We start from the raw sequence: 20158 nt of genomic DNA on the forward strand, positions 1-20158 counted from the left end.
CCGAAGATCTATTTTTATAGCCACAGATATAGGAGAAAAAGGTTTAATGTGCTTGTAAGATCTTGTACAAATGACCGGTTGGTGTATTTCAGTCCTTAAATGCTGTATCATATTAATGATACCGTTTCCCTCATTTGCAGATTGATCCCTCAGAGGAATCATCCCTGACTGAGTCTTCACTCTGAGCTAAGACTGGTTCCCAGAGGGAGCACTGCTCCGGAGAGAGCTCTGAGGTTTTCCTGAAGAAAAATTCCATGGGGACTGTACCTGACCCTTTGAGATCGGCTAAAACTTCCTTGATCACAGCTTCTGGAAAAGAAGAGGATCTAGGAGAAGTGCAGCCTGCCTCACCTCGGCCTCGACCAGCGCTCCTCTGTAAGAACACCAATGGCCTCTCTGGCCCTCCTGAAGAGCCAGTCCTCAGCCCCAGGGCAGCTGCTGAGGCCTTGATGCAGGCCTTCGAGCATGAGACCACCCAGCCGGACATGTCTTCTCCTGGTGTCGTCAACGAGGTGGAAAAAGCGTCTCCTTCGTGCAACTCTCCTGGCAATACCCAGCTGCCAGGAAGCAGCAAGCCCACAGCACCAGCTTCGTGTTCTGCAGCAGGAAAGGATGTTCTAGACGAAGCATTTACAATGCCAGCCAGTCAATACAGCCACCAGGCCATCCCGGGTGACCAGCTCAACGCCAGCCCCTCAGCAGGACCTGAGGATACACTGCTGAAAACACAGAGAACCTCAGATGGGGAGCAACCTGAAAAGTCAAGTTGTCCTGTGGGCAGCACCCGGGGCAACAGCAAAGCTCAAGTGCCCTGTGATTTTCCTTCTCAAGAAACAGCCCAGGGACTGGTGCAAGCTGGAAATACAGGAGCCAACGTGTTCAGCCACACCTCCCCTCCTATAGGCAGACCTGAAGGGGAAAGGCCAGGAGCCGTTCATGACTCCCAGACAAGGGCCTGTGAATCTCCAGTGAGAGAAGACGGATGTTCTGGGCACAAACAGCCCTCGGCCACGACCTCGGGCGGCCAGGCCGTGACTTCGGTGACACCCCAACCGTCCCACCTCACTAGCCAAGGGTCCACGTTTCCCCCAGATCTGGGAAAGGTGCCACTGCCCTCACAGCCCCAGGTGTCAAGGTTCAAAGAAGCAAGTACGATGACCAGCCAAGCTGCAGGTGAGGTCCGGGAAGTTCCCAGCAGGGCTCGGCAAGATGCTGAGGTGCAGGCCGTGGCAAGCGTCGAGAGCAGGTCCGTCTCCACCAGCCCCAGCATCCTCACTGCCTTCTTAAAGGAAGTCCCCGTTCCTGAGCGTGTGGAACCACAGGAGCAGCTGCGTGTCGTTTGCCATGGCGGCAGCCGTGGGAGCCACACACTGGAGCTGTCTGACGACCTCCTAGCCCCGCAGGAGTCGGGCCAGTGTCCTGGCATCATGCCAGAGGTGCACATCCAGGCAGCTGCGGCTGTGTCCACTGCTTGCCGAGGGGAGCGTAAATTGGTGAGCCTACCGGGTGAGGTCCTTCAAATCTCCTCTGTCACGGTGGCATCCGGTAAGGCTGAGGATGTGTGTAAGGAAGACGGGGGGTCAGCAGGCATGACCCCGACAAGGGCGGAGCCCACCTCCAAACAGCTTTCGGGTGTGAATTCTAGCTCCAGGAAAGCTAGCCCTGCTGACCAGATTGCTAGCGGCGCAGGAAGTCAAACTGAAACAGATCATGAATTGGGGGAATCTGAAACCAAGCCATCTGAGTCTGCAGTGGAAACCACAGATGGTCCCCGAACAAACCCAGATTGCAAACTCTCTGACTCTTGTGGTCCTGCCAGCAAAGCCAACCAGTCTGGGAGCTCGGATCCCACTGATAAAGGAGATGCAAGAGAGCCTGCATCTCCGCACATAGTACAACAGCAAGAATGTCGGGGCACCGATAGCCTCGATCCCAGGGCAAGGGTAGAGGCCAAGTCCCTGCTGCTCAATCCTAAATCTCAAGAAAGTGCAGGCGCTGGATCAGCTGCCAGTCCTACGCCATCCCCAGTCAGGAAGAACCAGGAGGGTACCTGGGAAGAAAACAGACAGACCAAGACGGCCACCAGCCTGAGCCTGCCGTCTGACGCCATGGGTGACTCCAGTCCAGGTTCCGGCAAGAGGACCCCTTCTCGCTTGGTCAAAGCCAGCCCGCGCCGGGCCAGCCGCGTCAGCGAGTTCCTCAAGGAGCAGAAGCTGAATGTGACAGCGGCGGCCGCGCAGGTGGGACTCACCCCGGGGGAGAAGAAAAAGCAGCTCGGCGCCGACTCCAAGCTGCAGCTGAAACAGTCCAAGCGCGTCAGGGACGTCGTGTGGGATGAGCAGGGCATGACCTGGGAGGTGTACGGTGCCTCCCTGGACCCAGAGTCCCTGGGCATCGCAATCCAGAACCATCTACAGAGACAAATCAGGGAACACGAGAAATTAATCAAAGCTCAAAGCAGCCAGACCCGGAGATCCATTTCCTCAGATACTTCTTCAAATAAAAAGCTCAAAGGAAGGCAGCACAGGGTCTTGCAGTCCATGCTGCAGAACTTTCGACGCCCCAACTGCTGTGTTCGTCCTGCCCCTTCTTCTGTGTTAGACTGAAAGGGAATGTGTTTGGGGGCCCTCGTGTGCAGTCACGGTATTCCCGAGTGTCTGTGTATGTCAGAGCTTTCTTAGTGTTTTTTCCAAGAGACCAGGAAGAGAAAGCAAGTATTAACTCTAGGAAGTTGCCATGAAGCGTTGTTGGGTCCTTTGATTGGGGCTCCCTAAATAAAAATATTTCAATTCGAAAGAAAGGACAAGAGAAGAGAAGAAAGCTTCCCTGAAGGTTCATGACCTCGATTAAGAGGAAATAATATTCACTGGTTTTTTTGTATTGTGATGTTGCTTCTGGAACTAGCATTATCCATTAAACATGTGTCGTTTTGTATTACTGCCTCAATTTATCACACTGGTATTTCCATTAAAATCCCTGCTTAATATTAAAAATAGCAAAAACACTACTAGCAAAAACACTGTTAGACTTTCTAGTCGTATTGCAATAAGAATGCCACCACCACACAAAATTTAAATAGATGATAAGAACTAAAATGTAAAAAATGTGAAGAAAATTTTGACTCACTCTTAGGCCAGATGACATTAAGTAAAAGCATGTAAATGCATTAAATACCAAACATGAATTAATATTTGTAAACATCCTGCAGATAGCTGTTTTTGTAAACCTTGTTATACTGTTAATAAATGTAAGAAAGTTATGTTAGGAAAATTAACCAAGCTTTTGAGTATGAATACTGCCCATATAAAACATGAATTTATATATACAGATTTCCCTGCACTGAAGGCAAGGGGCATCTCTATGATTCTGACTAGATTAAATTCATATTTCTTTAGAGGAAGTACATCAACTGAATTCTTGGAAGGCGTCATCGAATTATTAATAATACTAAAGTGTGTGTTGTGCAGGTGTTCTCCAAAAACACTCTGCTGAGAGTGTTAAGGTTTTGGTAAGGAATTATAAATAGCCAATTTACCAAACACTCTCTTTTCTGTGTTGAAAAAAAGAAGTAAGGAAAAGCAATATATTTAATTTCGACTCCTGTAAACAGGATGCAGTTTCTATTTTTCTTTTGACTTTCTTGTTCAATAGTTACTTGTTCAGTAGCTTCTAATAGAAAATATAGTCAACACCAAAGAGAACAGAAGCGTCCTCACAGTTTTTGTTATGTAGATGAATATCATCTAATTGCTAAGTTTCTCATCTGTAGTAAAAAGGCAACCTGTGCGAACTTACTGATTTTAAGAGAAATACCATCGTATCTCATCCTTCAAATCCGATAAAATAGGCCTTTACTAAAACGTGGTTTGAGCTTCAGGTGGGCTATAGTTTTTGAGAACACAGACACCTGTTTGAGCCCAGCCCGCACCTGTCTCCAGAGGAGGAGCGTGTCCTTCATACCCGCGAGTGTCTTGCAGGCCACTGGGCTGGGATGACCAGCAGTGGCTTGAGAGCTAGGGGAGTGTGGAAGAGGGAAGTGAGATAGGGCCCTGGAAAGGTTTCCCCTCCTAGATTCATTGTAGGGAGATCACTGGTCTCCACCTTGCATTTAGAAAATCAGACTGTTCAACGTGGAAGAGGTGCTCGCTGGTTACCTTGTCTGAGCTTATTCCCCTTGATGAGCCAGAAAAGAGTGTCTGGCCATGCGTTCTCTCTCTCTGGAGACTCACAAATGCCATTTGTGCAGGAAGCTCACAATCTCTGTTTTGGCCTTTTTTTTTTTAATTCTCTTTTGCAGATTCTGCACATATAGGGAAAAATCATACCTGAACTTTAACACCATATGCTAAACTGGGCACAACCCAAATTAGTATATAGCCATTGGTTTCTTTCAAAGCAATTGGAGTGTGTGTGAAGACTGCCTAAATAGCCTCCGGTCACAGCGCTCCCAGGGCCTAAGAATGGTAAAATTACGGTTGTTACACTTGGAACTTTTAATGAATTTTTTTAATGAGGTGCCTTTATCCGTTTCTTACCAATTGGCCTCTTTTAAGAGCACTACCTGAAGTTGAAATTGCCATCAAATGAGCAATCAAATTACTATGAATGGTGAGAGATTTAGTCTAAAACTCTCTCTTTTGGCCTTGAATACCCATCTGTAGGTAAGTTCATGTGGCTTTTGTTGGAGACGCCTCCGCCAGGCTGTGATCTCACTCCTAACCCCTTCCTGCCTGCCTCCCTCCCTCACACGTTGCATGCATGCTGTGTATCCACAGAGAACACCCTGTGTACACAGTAGCAGCTCTCAACAGTACCCGCTCCAGATGGGTGGGCCCCAGGTAATCCTGTGCTGGGAAGTGGCTAGAACAGGCTGTTCCTGCATTAAATTAGGAGAAAAAGAAGACTTTAGCATCTGGTAATATTTATTTTCATGAGTTTGGTGTAACCACGTGAATTATAAATAGCTAAAGTTAAATTATAAATTTGTAATTCCAGATTTATAAATTATAAAATTTACAAATTATAAATAGTTCAAGTTAAAAATGAGGCAGAGGCCTAAGAGTGGTCGGCATTTGTCGCACATGAAACAAATTAAGAAAATTGCATTGAATTACTTAAAACTAAATTTAGTGTTGCGGTTGTGTCTCTCAAAGTTAAGTCTTCCTGTTTGATGGAGAACTTTTTACTCGTTTGCTTTGGTACTGGAACTAGCCTTTCCTTCTTAAGCTTTCACTGTTTAACTCTTCACCTTTACTTCTCCCACACTCCAGAGATTGTCACAAAATAGTACAAAACCTGTCTTGTTTGGTTGTTTATTGACTCTTCAGGAAGGAACAGCTTTTCAAAACGGTAGTGAACTAGACCATCAAATGGCTAAATAAGGAGCCTATTGAAGACAAGCCATGCTTTTGCTTTATGATACCCTAAGTACTCACCGCATAAAATTTGAAGATTTTCCTTCCCTTCAGTCTGTGACACAGCATTGACATTCAGTACATCGGTCGTGACTCCTTAGGTTTATTCAACAAATGAAAGTGCAAAACAGTTTTCGTGGCAGATTCTTTGAGCTCGTTTGGCTCTACCTTCACTTACCTGTATGACACACACCAGTTTGAAAGTTGGTTTTGTCCTTAATTTCTTTTAGATGTTTCCCTCCTCCTAAATGCTTTTTAGCCATTGGAATATATGGAGGAAAAATCTTATTGGGTAAATAAATATAAAATATTTCTTAAGCCAGTAGTATAAGAGAGATGGATTAGAACACAGTGTCTGGAAGATAATGAGATATTTAAAATGTTAAGACGCTTTACGGCGTACCCAGTGAATACTAGAATTTAAATACTGATTTTTTTTTTTCCTATTTTAATGAACACAAGAAAAATGTCATTGCTTCAGCTGTCATATGTTTATCTTCAGTGCTCTTTCTGGATTATTGGCTTTGATGCCACAGACCAACTGCTTTACATACAGTAAAACCCTCATTTATGTTTGTGTTTTGGACCAATGGCGTAAGATGAACATTTTGTTAGGTCAAAGAAACCTTTTTGTTTGCATCCAAAAATGAAGTATTTATAAAATATAAATATTGGTATGTTTTCCTACCTTGACAAGTTCAGCTATGTTGAATATAATTCGATTATTGATGATTTCTTAATCTTTAGAATTGTCTGATAATTGTTATTTTGGATACCAGTATCCTTCACGTTATTGCTTACATATCAAAACTTAAATAAACTGTAGTGAATATGCATGTGTAACATATACACAAGAGGTTGAATTTTGGAACCAAATCCTTGATAGGAGCTTGCCATTTTAAAGTAGAAAACAGAAGAAGAAAATGACTTTTGGTTGCATCTGAGAGTATTAAGGTTTTATTGTTCCTAGCTTATTCCAATGTTATTCCTCTCATTTCTAGGAGCTCCCATCATTCTGGGAGTACCTGTATATACCACATGAAGAATATAATATAATGTGACTTTAAGATGTGTTTACAGAGGATATATATGAGTATGCTGTTAATGTAAATTGTTTGGCCTTTGCTGTATCCACTCTGTTACTGTTTTGCTGCCAAAATGTGAGAAATTGTCTTCTATTCCTCCTACATATTGTGCAAGTGTTAAAAAATTTGTCCATTTCTAGTACCATGTAATTCACCACATCCCTTGTCTACTTTTTAAGAATCAATATAAAGGAAAACAATATCTTAGGATAAGGTTTGCATATATGTATATGTGTTTTTACTGAAAATTGGGCCCTTGCAGCCAGCTGTGTGAAGGCCTCGACCTGTCTGATTTACTCATCGTCTACAATCGCCATGGAGATGATGCTGTTTACTCTCTCTTGCTTTGTCCTAAATGGTATTTGAGAAATGAGGCCTGTGAATTTCCCTTTGTGATAATAACACGGTGAACTCGGCAGTATCTTGGATAAATGAGCTGACCATCTTGTCCCCACCCCTGTTTTGTCTACACGGTGAACCAGAAGTCTTGTCCATGTCTGCTTCAGTGTTTGCTATTTTATATTGATATCTGAGCATTTTGTTTTCTGTTAGCAATGTTCTTTGATGCCATGTGTGGCCCTTTTGGTTGAATCGCTCCAAATGTGGGTCAGCTGCTGCCACCCTGGCAAGTAACAGGTTACGTATGCTGAATCTCCTGTCCATTCTTATAACTATATCCTTCTTCATGAAATTCTGCAACTGGCTGAGTAATTATAACTGTCATCTGTGCAGACACATGGGCTTAAGGATGTCTACAAAATTTTAGACATTTTTGCAAAAGGGGAAAAAATAGTCTTGTAAATACTGAAACTTTTCCATGAACTTTATTCTACTCTTGGGGAAAAAAAAAAAATTCTCCTTGGCTACAGAAATCCGATGAACTTGATTTGTGATGACCAAGGACATAAATGAAGATGGATTGAGGTGGAAAAATTCTCTCACAAGTAATCAGTGACATCTGCCAGAGGTCATTACAGCTACTCTTAACTGTGAACATTCACCAGCTAAACTACTCACTTGCCACAACCAAATAACCTCTCTCAAAGTAAATCCAATACATCTGTATATACCTGTAGATAGAAACAACAAAAAATCCTGAAAAATTACTGTCGACTATCAGTTAAATCAAGGTGATGATAATTCTAAAGAACATTTAAATCACCATGGGCCTTGGTGAAATGACCTTGGAGGCCAGAATGGTGCAACAAGATGTTATTCACAAGTTCGGTATTTTTTTTGAGACCCAGATAATCTCAGATACTCATCATGAGAATAGACTGTTGAAAATGAAATTAAAGCCAAGCAATAATGTGCCAAAAAGAGGCAGTTATACCAGCAAGTGCATCTATATGGGCACACCAGTCTATAATATGGTTTGCTCCATGAAGACTGACTGTAACCCACAAATAAGCAAAGGCATAATTTCTGCTTTCTTGCTAGGAAAGCTTATTTAGGAGCTCCATAAAGAGGTACAGCACTGGTGAGCATTAGCAGGGATATGGTTGACATCTCTGTCTTAATTCTAACCAAGACAAAACAAGGAGTCAAAAAGTCTTGCAAGCTTAGAATTCAAGACTGCTCCAACCCGAAACTTTTTTGAAATGGAGGGGTTAGACATAGAGTAATTACTCTTCCTGGACACTTGCGTGTAGAAAAGCAAGTCAGTTAACTCTGCCCAGAGGATTACCAGCCTTAGCTATGAAAAAATGGGTTCCAAATGTAAAATAACTAACACATGAGTACACGTTTCAAAAGGGGCCTCAAATAATGCCTTACAGAAAATGATGTTCCAGATGGGCATTTCTAAGTACTAATCCTTCGAGTCTTTTTTTTCAGTTCAAGCTCAGAATCAATTGGCTGCAAAACAATAGGAATAAGTCACATATTTTACACTTCAGAAAAAGATTCTGATGACCAACCAGCATGGTGATAATTATGACGAGAAATGCCCTAGTGATTTAAGTGTGTTAAGGAGAAATAAACGGGAGAGAAATGCTAACTTCCTTATTGATCTCTTATGATGTGGAGATGTTATCCATTTATTTGTGGGGTGAAAATTATAGCTTGTTTTTTTAACATTGCAGCTAGCATTACTCTCTGTTAATTTAAAAAATTAAAGTGTCTATTCTTTAACAAAACTTTTAAGCAGAAAACAATTTTTTTCTGATTCATATTGCTTTAATATCATGTAAAGACTATGTATAGAGCAAACTATGTTGAGTGGGTAGAAGGGACACACCCATGTTTATCGGGATCTCTTCATGATTTTAGTTGAGATTCCTTAGCATTTATTTTAGGACACATCTTTGAGTGAATTATTTTTCATAATGTTTTTCAATCACATCATAAAACGATGTTGGTAAATCAGAAGATTGCAGTATTATAGTTATGCTCCTCCATCCCTAGAGGAGAGGAGAGACTAATTTTTGTTTTAAGGACATCTGGAGATAGCTTTTCCTGAGGCTGAGAAAGGTCAACAGGGCCTGAAAACTCAAGAAAGAAATATACTAATAATTACTAAATTTCTAAATGTATTTATCTCTGCTGTACTAACGTGTGAACAATATGTTGTGCATAATACTGTAACTGGTTGTGGTGTGTCAATACATTTTGTAAGTGTGTACAGTCTGTGAGTGGTTGGTTTTCTCTTTTTATGTGTAGAAAAAAATCACATGCTGTGTTCCATTTCAAAACCCAGTTCTGCCATCAGGTAGGCACATGTATAAAAATGAATAAAGCCAACGGAAGTGTGCATATGTATTCAGTAACAGAATTTGTCCTTTCATTTTTGAAGGTCAGAAAGGGCTGGGGTTTTTTGTTTTGTTTTTTAATCATCTCTGAGAGTCGATAACATAATTATCTAAAAGGCTGAATACGTCGGCAGTACACTGGCATGTTACTAAATATGCCAGGTTAATTAATCATGCCATTCGTCATAGGTAAGGTCAATTCTTTGACCACCAGGATGATTTACATTCCTCACACATCCTCTCCGTGTTAAGTGTGTGACTAGGATGTACATACTATGGGTGTGATTGTGTACATACCTTGTATGAATTATCTCAATCCTCAAAGAGTCGTAGGAAAGCAGGAAAAAGAAACAGTTGTTCAAAAGCCTCAAAAGGGCTAATCAATGAGTATTTTCATTTTCTACACATAAAAATGTATACATGGCATAACTGTAAATAGCTTACCCCCCCCACACACATATATATACACACACACACAAATGCATTTTATTCATACTGTTAATATTTAAATAAATCACAAATTAAAACAACTAATTGAAAACTGCATCTTTCCATGACTGTTCTGTTTTACATATATTAATATTGAATCAAATACTGCCCGGTAGCAGATTTGGTACTTGGGAAAGGCCAGCCTCACTAAGAAAATCTAGTCAGTGTCTTACTCAGGCATAGACTGGCACCTGAGCAGCTTCAAAGGTTTAATTCCATTGTTTAAGCACCTAATTTTATATCTGGTAATGACAAACCCTGGGGAATGTCAATTATGTTTTGTAGGCTCCATTTGTACATTTATTAGTGTATTTATTTGCACAGGCTGAGGAAAGCCCTATTTTTTTTTTTAGGGAAATACCCCTAGATTTCAAAACAGTGTATAATCACTAGAAGTGGAAAATGATTGTAGGCATTCTCTTGAGATCGGCAAAACAATGATTAGCAACACTAAAGAGAAGTCAGAATAAATTTTTTTTTAAAAAAACTACAGATGATGTTGGTAGGATAATAGAATGTGAACAATCAGTTCCTTAAGTGGACTCAAATAAGTTACTATTATTGATAACAGGTAATACTGTGTGGACTAGATAACGAGGTGAGAGACATTAGCCAGCACACGTCGACACTGGACAACATTTGTCCATTTATCACAATTCCAATTGGCGAACTGGTGTTGTTTGGGTTTCATTTTTTTCTAAAAGGAAATACTCTATTAGAGATCAAAAAGTCTGATCTGGTTCCAAATATCTAATAAAATTTGACCCTGATTCCCTGACACTAAAAATTATGTTGGCTGAGTATTAGGTTGAAGATAGAAATGGAAATACAAGAGTTCCCGTTAATAGAGAATTGTGTGTGGCAAAGTGCAAATATAACCACTTCTCAGTAGAAAATTAATAATATTTAATACAAATTTATGTTTTAGAGAATGAATGTGCCATCTTTATATCTTAGATAAAAATAAAAGGTTAACCAATAGTAATACTACAATTATAACCATAGCTGACTGTTTTTTAACTGCTAAAAACATACTTGTTTATAAGAGCAGGATACCTGAAATCTTGATGTTTGTCAATATTTACTATTGCTTACAAGATAGATTCATGTGAGTATTTTGGAAGATGTGTATTAATTTAAATGCCACCCAGAAAAACTATAGCTGTCAATGTGAAAATCATTTATGTGTGTAAATGTTCAGCTGAGAAAGACTGAAAGTATAGTGTAATGTTAAATCGCTGAAGAAACAGTAATATTCAAAATGAATTCCATTTATGAATGTATCAATATTAGAATCTAAACGTATGTCTTTTCATGATGTCTATATATGAAAGTCATAAAATGGTTTATTCAAGAAAGCCCCCATCCTCCGGAAATCGACCTATGAATAAAATTTCATTTCCTAGAAAAAATATGGAATGTTAAGATTTATATAAGGATATATATCAAAATTTTTGAATTATATACACTTCCGCTCTCATTTTCGATTTGATTTTTGAATGAAGGAAGGAAATTCAACAGATGACTTAGTTTTACCCTCAAAAAAATTTAAGTATGATTTTTTGCATTTCATTTTCCCTAATAAACATAATATAGATTAAAATTTACTGCCTTTGTTTTTTGTTGTTGCTCTTGCCACTGCTGTCAAAAATGTTCTTTTAGCTCTAGATGTGGATTTTCTTCTTTAAAAAAAAAAAGGTTTTATTTATTCACGTGAGAGAGAGAACAAGCAGGGGGAACAGCAGAGGGAGAGGGAGAAGCAGACTCCCCGCTGAGCGGGAAGCCGAGGGTGAGGCGCGATCCCAGGATCGCGGGATCATGACCACAGCCTAAGGTAGAGGCTTAACCGACTGAGCCACCCAGGATCCCCTAGAATCAATTGATTTTCAACGTGACACACGTCCGCTAGAAAGCTGCACTAGAGCTGAAAGTATTTACAGTGAAAGGCTTTTTTCCCCCCTTTAATTAAAATGGAAGCCCCATAGAACCAACACCTGCGGGTCATCAGAAGCAGTGATTTTTCCTGCTCTTGACGTAGCGCGCAGGCGTGCGTGAGTGCGGGCGTGCGTGTGTAGCTACTTTTGCTCTTGCTTGGTGAAAGTGACGAGAGCTCAACCTTCATGGAAATACGAGAGGGCGTGGGGGTACAGGACGCATCTGCTCCTGTGGCAGTATGGAGGCCCTGTATCCAAGCTGATATTGTCGCACACGGAGGCTTAGCTGCCTCTTGCCCAGAGCCATCCAGATATGTGCTGTGTAGTTCCAGCCTTTCTGCTCAGTCCTGGGTAAATAAATTGGGTTCCTGCGGTCTAAGTTCCTAGAAGAACATAGAAAGCTCAGCCATGTCCTCCAATCTAGCTTAACCATTATAAAACTAACACCGTACTTAGATCCCTTTGTGCCTCCTTGAATCTGTCTTCATCAAGGAACTGTAGAGTGGGAGAGATAGAAGATTTATGAACCTCAACTCTCAAAAATTGATTTAGGAAAATTATGAACTTCAAACAATGATTGTTTCAAAACTTCCAACTACTCTGTGGGTATAAATACACACCATTTTGGCCTAAAATAGGGCTGCCATGGTCTAACTCTGGTGTATGTACATATTCGTTCTTGGCGAAATTAAACTTCATGCATCTCCAAAGATATAAATCCTACTTGTGGAAAAGTTAGATCACACAAAGGTCCTCAGGGGGGCCAAGAGGGTTTGTCTTCTGCCTGGAGCTGTTTCTGTCCCACCAACTGGGTGTTTGTCTCATTAGGTGCCATTTCCAGCCAACTGTTCTCACCGTCCACATCTTTAATGCTGAGCAGTGAACACAAGAGCAGCCTTCTTAGCATCATCTGGCTTCACTGGACTGTTTCCTCTAGTTTCCTGTAAAGAATCTGCCTTTGTGAACCACATAGGATCACATTCGGTCTACCACATTCCTAATGAACTCATGAATACCAACATTGTTTAATTTTTCTCAACTATCAGTCAGCTAATGTACAGAGTTCTAAACATCTTTAAACCCTTAGAACGATCTTAATGTTCCACAGCCAGTTTTTCTAAATATATTGTAGAGGACTAACGTAGTGGAAATTCAAATTGTCAGGATGGAAGCTGAAAGTGCTCGGAAGATTTCTGGTGGGAGTATTAGCATCTCAGAGATGATTATTTCCCTACATCTTTTTTGTAGTCCCACTTGACACCTCTCAATCAAACCGCACAGGAAACTTGGCCTGCCATTAAAAAAAAAGAAAAACTAAGCAGATTGTCATTGTCAAAGATATTACAGGTGTTTAGAAGCAAGGTAAGATTTCTTGAAGGGCTGGAAAGTATTTGCCTGTTATTTATGTTCTTTTTGCCCGAAGTCAATACAGAGAATAATAGCTATGTGCCGAACATTCTGCTGGGCACTTTCACATATGTCTTCACTCTTGGGAAGCATTGTATATAAATGCACACTGTTTTCCAGGCAATTTTTTTTTTCATATTAGATACTCGAGACATATAAATGGGATGTTCAAAGGGATATAGTGGTAAATACCCAGGCTTAGAACCAAGGAAATCTGGTTTCAAATTTCAGCTTTAAAGCTAAATTCCTTGGCCAAGTCATTTAGTCTTTTTGAGGCTCAGGGCATTCATCTGTAAATTGAGGATAGCAGTACATACTTTGCAAAATTGCGCGGATCAAATAACATAGGCAAAACAAATGTGAGTTCCTTCCCCCACTCCTGCCAGTTTTGCTTTCTTCGTTGCTTGAACTGTTATCACCCAACTGTAAAAAGGCTGGCATTTTTGCCATTTTCTTCTAGTTAGTAAACTTTTTCTTTTACAAATCTAGATAAATACCAAGAATGCTTCTAAGTACTACTATGAAATACCTACATTGTGACTTTAAACGCATTTCCCTTTCTGTTTAAAGCATGAGGATAATACATTCAAGCATTTAGAGTTGTCAGATCTTTAAGAATTAGGAAAAGATTTCTGATTCAGTTTAACTTTGTCATACCAGATATGATTTTTAAAATATAAAGTTAGTGCTAATAAAAAAATATTACCAATTCAAAAAAAAAGGAGGGAAAAGGGAAACAATTGGTAGATTTACACTAAAATTTAACACTTAGATAACTAAGATTCCATAAGCAAACTAAGTCATGTACCTAACAAAATACTAGAATCTAGAAAAATAGGAAGAACATCTCCAAATCAGTTACAGAAAAATGAACAATACAACAGAGATTTGTCAAACTCTATAAGCAAGCATCATAAATGTATGAAAGTATGCTCAACTGCACTAACAAATCTCTATTCCCCACAGCTGAATGCTGTTGGAAGAAACCTTCCAAATGCCTGGAGGCTGAGTTAGGAGCTTAATGTCCCAGAGCTGGAATATAGTACTTCACCTGCACTAAGAGATCTGCAAGTTGGAGATCTCCGGTGATGTGCGTAGGTGACGGAGGGAGGGAAGGAGTGTGTGTGCACCTGAGCCTGCACACAAACAGTTAAAGGAAAAGGAGAGACTGGAGGGGGAGGTTTGTCTAAAGAATCTTCAGACAGCTCATGAGAGAGGTTAGATGTAAACACCCGCCAGGGTGTGCAACACTGAGGAAATTATGACCTTTCCAGATCCACTCTGTTTCTCTCTCTCTCTCCCTGGTCTTCAACCAGATTATTTGGCAGATTAGAATTTCTAAGGGGTGGAAAGAAACAATCCCAGTCACAGCCCCCTTCTTCATGTGGATCTGTAGGGCTGATAAAAAAAAAAAAAAGAGAACTTTAAATTATAAACAAAATAAGGATGCTTACATGAGACTGGGCATTTTAAATTTCAGTTGAGACTGCATTTACAATTTTGAATGACCTGTATCTGCTGAATCTAGGTGGGGTCCCCAAAACTGAAATAAACAATGTCAATAATAATGACCTTTCCACCTGACAGAAAGCTTTGTGTGAACAGAAAATACTGGAAATTCATGTGACAGAGCCGTGCTACCTTTCTGGCCCCTGAAAGCATCTGCATTTGCAGCTCTTGCTAGTTTGGAGACCCCAAAATCCCATACATTTTAGACCTTGCAGAGCTTGTGGCAGGAAGGTCCCAGGTGATTGCACTTTGATTTATTCAGGCCCACGGTGGTAGGCAACATTCCATGATGGTCCTCAAAATTCTTGGCCCCTGATGTACACGCACCTTCCCCCCAGTGATTCAATCAATCACTGCTGTGAAGTGATTTTATAAATGTAGTTCAGGTCCCAAATCAGTTGACCTTAAAATAGATTATCTGCATGTAACGGAATCACGTGAGCCCTTTAAAAGGAGAGTTTTCTCCAGCTGGTCCCAGGAATCGGAGAGACACACTCCAGCAGGCCTATAAGAAAACAAGCATTCCGTGTTGCAAACTACAAATGGAGGCCACATGGCAAGGAACTGTGGACACCCTCGAGGAGCTGAGAGAAGTCTCCAGCTGGTAGCCAGAAGAGAGATGGCTACTTGGCTCTACAGCAACAAGGAAATACATTGTGCCTACAGCCCGTGAGCTTGGATAGAGAAGCTCCCGCCCAGGTGAAAACCGTAGCCCTCCACCAACACCTTGATTCCTGTCAGGCAAGCCCCACAGGTGGATCCCGGAGAACCCAGAAATGCTGCACCCATACATCTGAGCACAGAAACTGTGAACTAACAAATAGGTACCGCTCGGATCTGCTGATTTTCCGGTCATTTGTTACACAGCAAGAGAAAATGAACGCAGCACTCAATTAGGGATTCCAAATTGCCAAAGATCAACTTTGCAGTCAAGAATTTGTTTCTTTCTATGCTACCCAAACTAGGATACACGAACCCTTTTATGCTGAAGAAACAGTTTTCCTGAAATGTTAGATGGGAGTTTTAATGGGTAAGTACGTAAGTCACTTTAATGTTGAAACAAACATAAATGTACATTTATGTAGGTAGATGTGCTGGAGATCTTTGCAAATTAGCTCATTAGATCCGTCAACATCTATAACACGTTATTAAACCGTTTCACAGAGGAAAAATGTGAGGTCCATATAGAGGAATTGTTTACCCATAAACAGAATTATATGTCACAAAGAATACTGCTTGCTTTGTTATGAGCCTGTGATTTACTTGAAATTGATATTCTCAAGTTCAAAACTTATAATAATATACTGTATTATATATACCAATCTGGAAGTGAGAATTATCACTTTATTATGGAGTCCTATGTTTCCTTATTGATCTTTGCTCTAGGTTTTCTATTCATTATTGAAAGTGGGATGTTGAAGTTTCTAAATATTATGCAAATGTCTATCAGTTTTATCATTTTTCTTCATATATTTTGGACTGATTTATTACACACATATACATTTAGAGTTGTTATATCTTCTTGATGAATTTTTGAACTTCTCAATATATAATGTCCTTCTTTATCACTTTAATTTTTTTTTTGAAGTATAATTGACACACACTTAGTTTCAGGGATACAACACAGTAATTCTACAAGTTTATATGTTATGCTATGTTCACAAGTGTAGCTACCATCTGTTACTATACAACATTATTACAATACCATTGGCTATATTCCCAATGCTGTACCTTTCATCCCCATGACTTACACATTCTGTAACTGGAAGCCTGTACCTCCCACTACCTTTTACCCCTTTTGCCCATCCCACCCTCAACCCTCTGGCAACCACTAGTTTGTTCTCTGTGTTATGGGTCTGCTTCTACTTTTTTGTTCGGTGTGTTTTGTTTTCTAGATTCCACATGTAAGTATTTGCCTTTCTCTGTCTGACTCATTTCACTTAGCATAATACCCTATAGGTCCATTCATGTTGTCACAAGTGACAAGATTTCACTCTTTTTTATGGCTGAGTAATAGTCTATTGTATATATAGACCACATCTCTTTATCCTTTTATCTCGTGGACACTTAGGTTGCTTCCACATGTTGAGTATTGTAAATAATGCTGCAATGAACATAAAGGTGCAAATACCTCTTTGAACTGGTGTTTTCATTTTCTTCAGATAAATACCCAGAAGTGGAATTGCTGGATCATATGGTATTTCTATTTTTAATTTTGGGGGAAACCTCCCTACTGGTTGTACCAGTCGACATTCCCAGCAACCGTGTACAATGGTTCCCTTTCCTTAACATTCTAGCCAACACCTGTTATTTTTTGTCTTTTTGATAAAAGTCAATCTGATCAATGTGAGGTGATATCTCATTGTGGTTTTGATTTGTATTCCAAGACGATTAGTGAAACTGAGCATCTTTTCAGGTGCCTAGGCCTTCTGTATGCGTCCTTTGGGACAATATCTATTCAAACCCTTGTTTTTATTGTTTTGGTTTTTTATTGGGTTTTTTGTTTTTTTAATTTTTTTTCAATTTTTATGGAGTTTGGATTTTTTTTATTTTAAATTGTGTAAGTACTTTCTATATTTTGGATATTAACCCCTTATTGGATATATGATTTGCAAATATCTTCTCCCATTCAATAGATTGTCTTTTCATTTTGTTGACAGTTGCTATTACTGTGCAAAATCTTTTTACTTTGTAAACCCCATATAATCCCTTTTGTTTATGTTAGCTTTTGCTGCCCTTGCCTGAGGAGATTGAGCCAAAAAAATATTGTTGAAGATATATTGTCAGAGTTTACTGCCTACTTTCTTCTAGAAGTTTTATGGTTTCAGGTCTTACATTCAAGTCCTTATCCATTTTGAATTTATTTTTGTGTATGGTGTAAGATAGTGATCCAGTTTTATTCTTTTTAAGATTTTATCTATTTGAGATAGAGCAAGAGAGAGAGAGAGCGCAAGCAGGGGGAGGGGCAGAGGGAGAGGAAGAAACAGGTTCTCCACTGAAGAGGGAGCACAGGGCTCGATCCTAGAACCCTGGGATAATGACCTGAGCCAAAGGCAGACGCTTAACCAACTGAGCCACCCAGGCACCCCTCCAGTTTTATTCTTTTGCATATAACTGTCCAGTTTTCCCACACAATTTATTGAACAACTGTCTTTTCCCCATTGTATATTCTAGCCTACTTTGTCATAGATTAATTGACTGTTTATGCATGGGTTTATTTTGGGGCTCTCTATTCCATTCATTCAAGTGTCTGCTTTCCTACCAGTACCACACTGGTTTGATTACTATAGCTTTGTTGTATAGTCTGAACTCAGGGAGCCTGATACCTCCAGCTTTGTTCTTTCTCGAGATTACTTTGGCTATTCAGGGACTTTTGTGGTTCCATAGAAATTTTAGAATTCTTTTTTTCTAGTTCTGTGAAAAATACCATTGGTATTTGGATGGGGATAGTATTGAACGTGGTTGCTTTGGGTACTGTGGACGTGTTAATATTAATTCTTCCAATCTGTGAGCATGGTATATCTTTCCATTTATTTGTCTCATTTCAGTTTCTTTCATTAACATCTTAGAGTTTTCAGAGTAGAAGTCTTTCGCCTGCTTGGTTAAATTTATTCCTAGGTATTTTATTCTTTTTGATGTGGTTGTAAATGGGATTTTTTTCTTGATTTCTCTTCTGGTAGCTCATTATTAGTGTATAGAAATACAACAAATTTGTGTTTGTTAGTTTTGCATCCTATAACTTTACTGGATTCATTTATTAGATTTAACACTTTTTTGGTAGGGTTTTCTAAATATAGTATCATGTCATCTGCAAATAGCAACAGTTTTACTTCTTTCGTATCAATTTGGATGCATTTTATTTATTTTTCTTGCCTAATTTCCGTGGCGAGGACTTTCTGATACTATGTTGAATAAAAGTGGCAAGAGTGGGATCCTTGTCTTTATCCTTTGTTTGGCTAATGTGATATATTGCACTGATTGATATGCAGATGTTGAAATATCCTTGCACCCCTGGAATAAATCCTACTTGATCACAGTGAATGATCTTTTTAATCTGTTTTTGAATAGAGGTCGCTAATATTTTGTTGAGGATTTCTGCAACTATGTTCATCAGCACGATACTGGCCTGTAATTTTCTTTTTTTGTGGTACCTTCATCTGGTTTTGGTATCATCTTCTTTGGGACTCTCTGTGCTTCCTGTACCTGGATGTCTGTTTTCTTCTCCAGATTAGGGAAGTTTTCAGTCTGTTATTTGTTCAAATAAGTTTTCTGCTTCTTTCTCTCTCTCTTCGCCTTCTGGGACCTCTATAATGAGAACGTTAGTACACTTACTGTTGTTCTAGAGATCCTTAAACTGTCCCCACTTTCTTGTTTTTCTCATTGCTGTTGTAATTGGGTGATTTTTGCTATTCTGTATTCCAGATCATAGATTTATTCTTTAATTCATCTAATCTGCTATTGATTCCTTCTAGTGTATTTTTAATTTATTTATTATATTCTTCAGCTCTGACTGGTTCTTTTTAATATTTTCTGTCTCTTCGTTGAAGTTCTCCCTGTGTTCCTCCATTCTTCTCCCAAATCCAGTGAGCATCTTTATGACTATTAACTTTCAACTACTTAATCGAGTAAATTACTTCTCTCCATTTCATTATGGTGTTTTTCTGGGGTCTTATCTTGTTCTCTTACTTGGAACATATTCCTTTGTCCCTCATCATGTTTGACTTTCTGCATTTGTTTCTGTGAATTAGGCAGAAGAGCCACCTCTCTCAGTCTTGAAGGAGTGGACTTCTATAGGCTCATCCCCTGTGTAGCCTGCATGTGCCTGGCAGCTTTGGCAAGGCAACTGGAACTGGAGTAGGCACAGGTCCGGGGGTGCCAGGCATGCTGTACTGGGGCTACTGGCAGGGTGGCCAGAGCCAAAGCAGATGCGGTCCAGAGGGGTCCTAGAACCCACTACCACTGCCTTGGTGGGACAACTAGGTCCAGAGCAGGTGTAGACTGGAAGTGTCCCAAGGCATGCTACTCCAGTGGGGCCTTGATGGGAGGGCTGGAGCTAGAATGGGCTTGGGCAGGGTGGAATAGGGCACCTGTGGTATCAAGGTAAAGGGGGACCTAAAAATGGTGCTCACCAGCACCTCCAAACCCAGAGAGAAATCCAACAGTTCTCCATCCATTTGGCAGATACTCTAGGGTTAATAAATGGATTTCCTTCACTTATAATCTAGTTTCTCTTTAGACTGCTGTTTTTTCAGCGTGCCTCAGGGCAGGCAAGTCTGTGTGTAGGCCCATCAGTGATATCCCTCCCTACTACATGTTTGGGTCGGGGTTCCAGTCATTACTGTGTCTCCATCTCTCCTGCTTTTCATGTGGGCTCTCTGTTGTTTGTTGTGCAGAAGCGGCTGAGTCAGCCTTTGGTTCTTTCTTAGGAGGAATTGCTCCATATGGAGATACAGATTTAGTGTGTCTGTGGGAGAAGGTGAATGCAGCATCTTCCTCCACCACCATCTTGGATCCACTTCCCTGAATGTTATTTCTTATCTCTTGTAGAAATGAGATTGCTTTCTACCCTC

General features: G+C 40.2%; 1 protein-coding gene across 1 annotated transcript; it reads left to right on the forward strand.

The window, feature by feature from the left end:
- The first annotated feature begins 254 nt into the window (after window positions 1-254).
- GPRIN3 (GPRIN family member 3) lies at window positions 255-2606 on the forward strand. Its single transcript, XM_021702435.1, has one exon. It carries the CDS (start codon window positions 255-257, stop codon window positions 2604-2606), a length of 2352 nt encoding a protein of 783 aa, XP_021558110.1.
- The last annotated feature ends 17552 nt before the right edge of the window (window positions 2607-20158 follow it).

Source organism: Neomonachus schauinslandi, chromosome 2, assembly GCF_002201575.2.
Source record: "Neomonachus schauinslandi chromosome 2, ASM220157v2, whole genome shotgun sequence".
Classification (NCBI taxonomy): domain Eukaryota; kingdom Metazoa; phylum Chordata; class Mammalia; order Carnivora; family Phocidae; genus Neomonachus; species Neomonachus schauinslandi.

Coding starts and splice junctions, on each gene's coding strand:
- GPRIN3 (XM_021702435.1), top strand. CDS start 255: ATGGGGACTGTACCTGACCCTTTGAGATCGGCTAAAACTTCCTTGATC.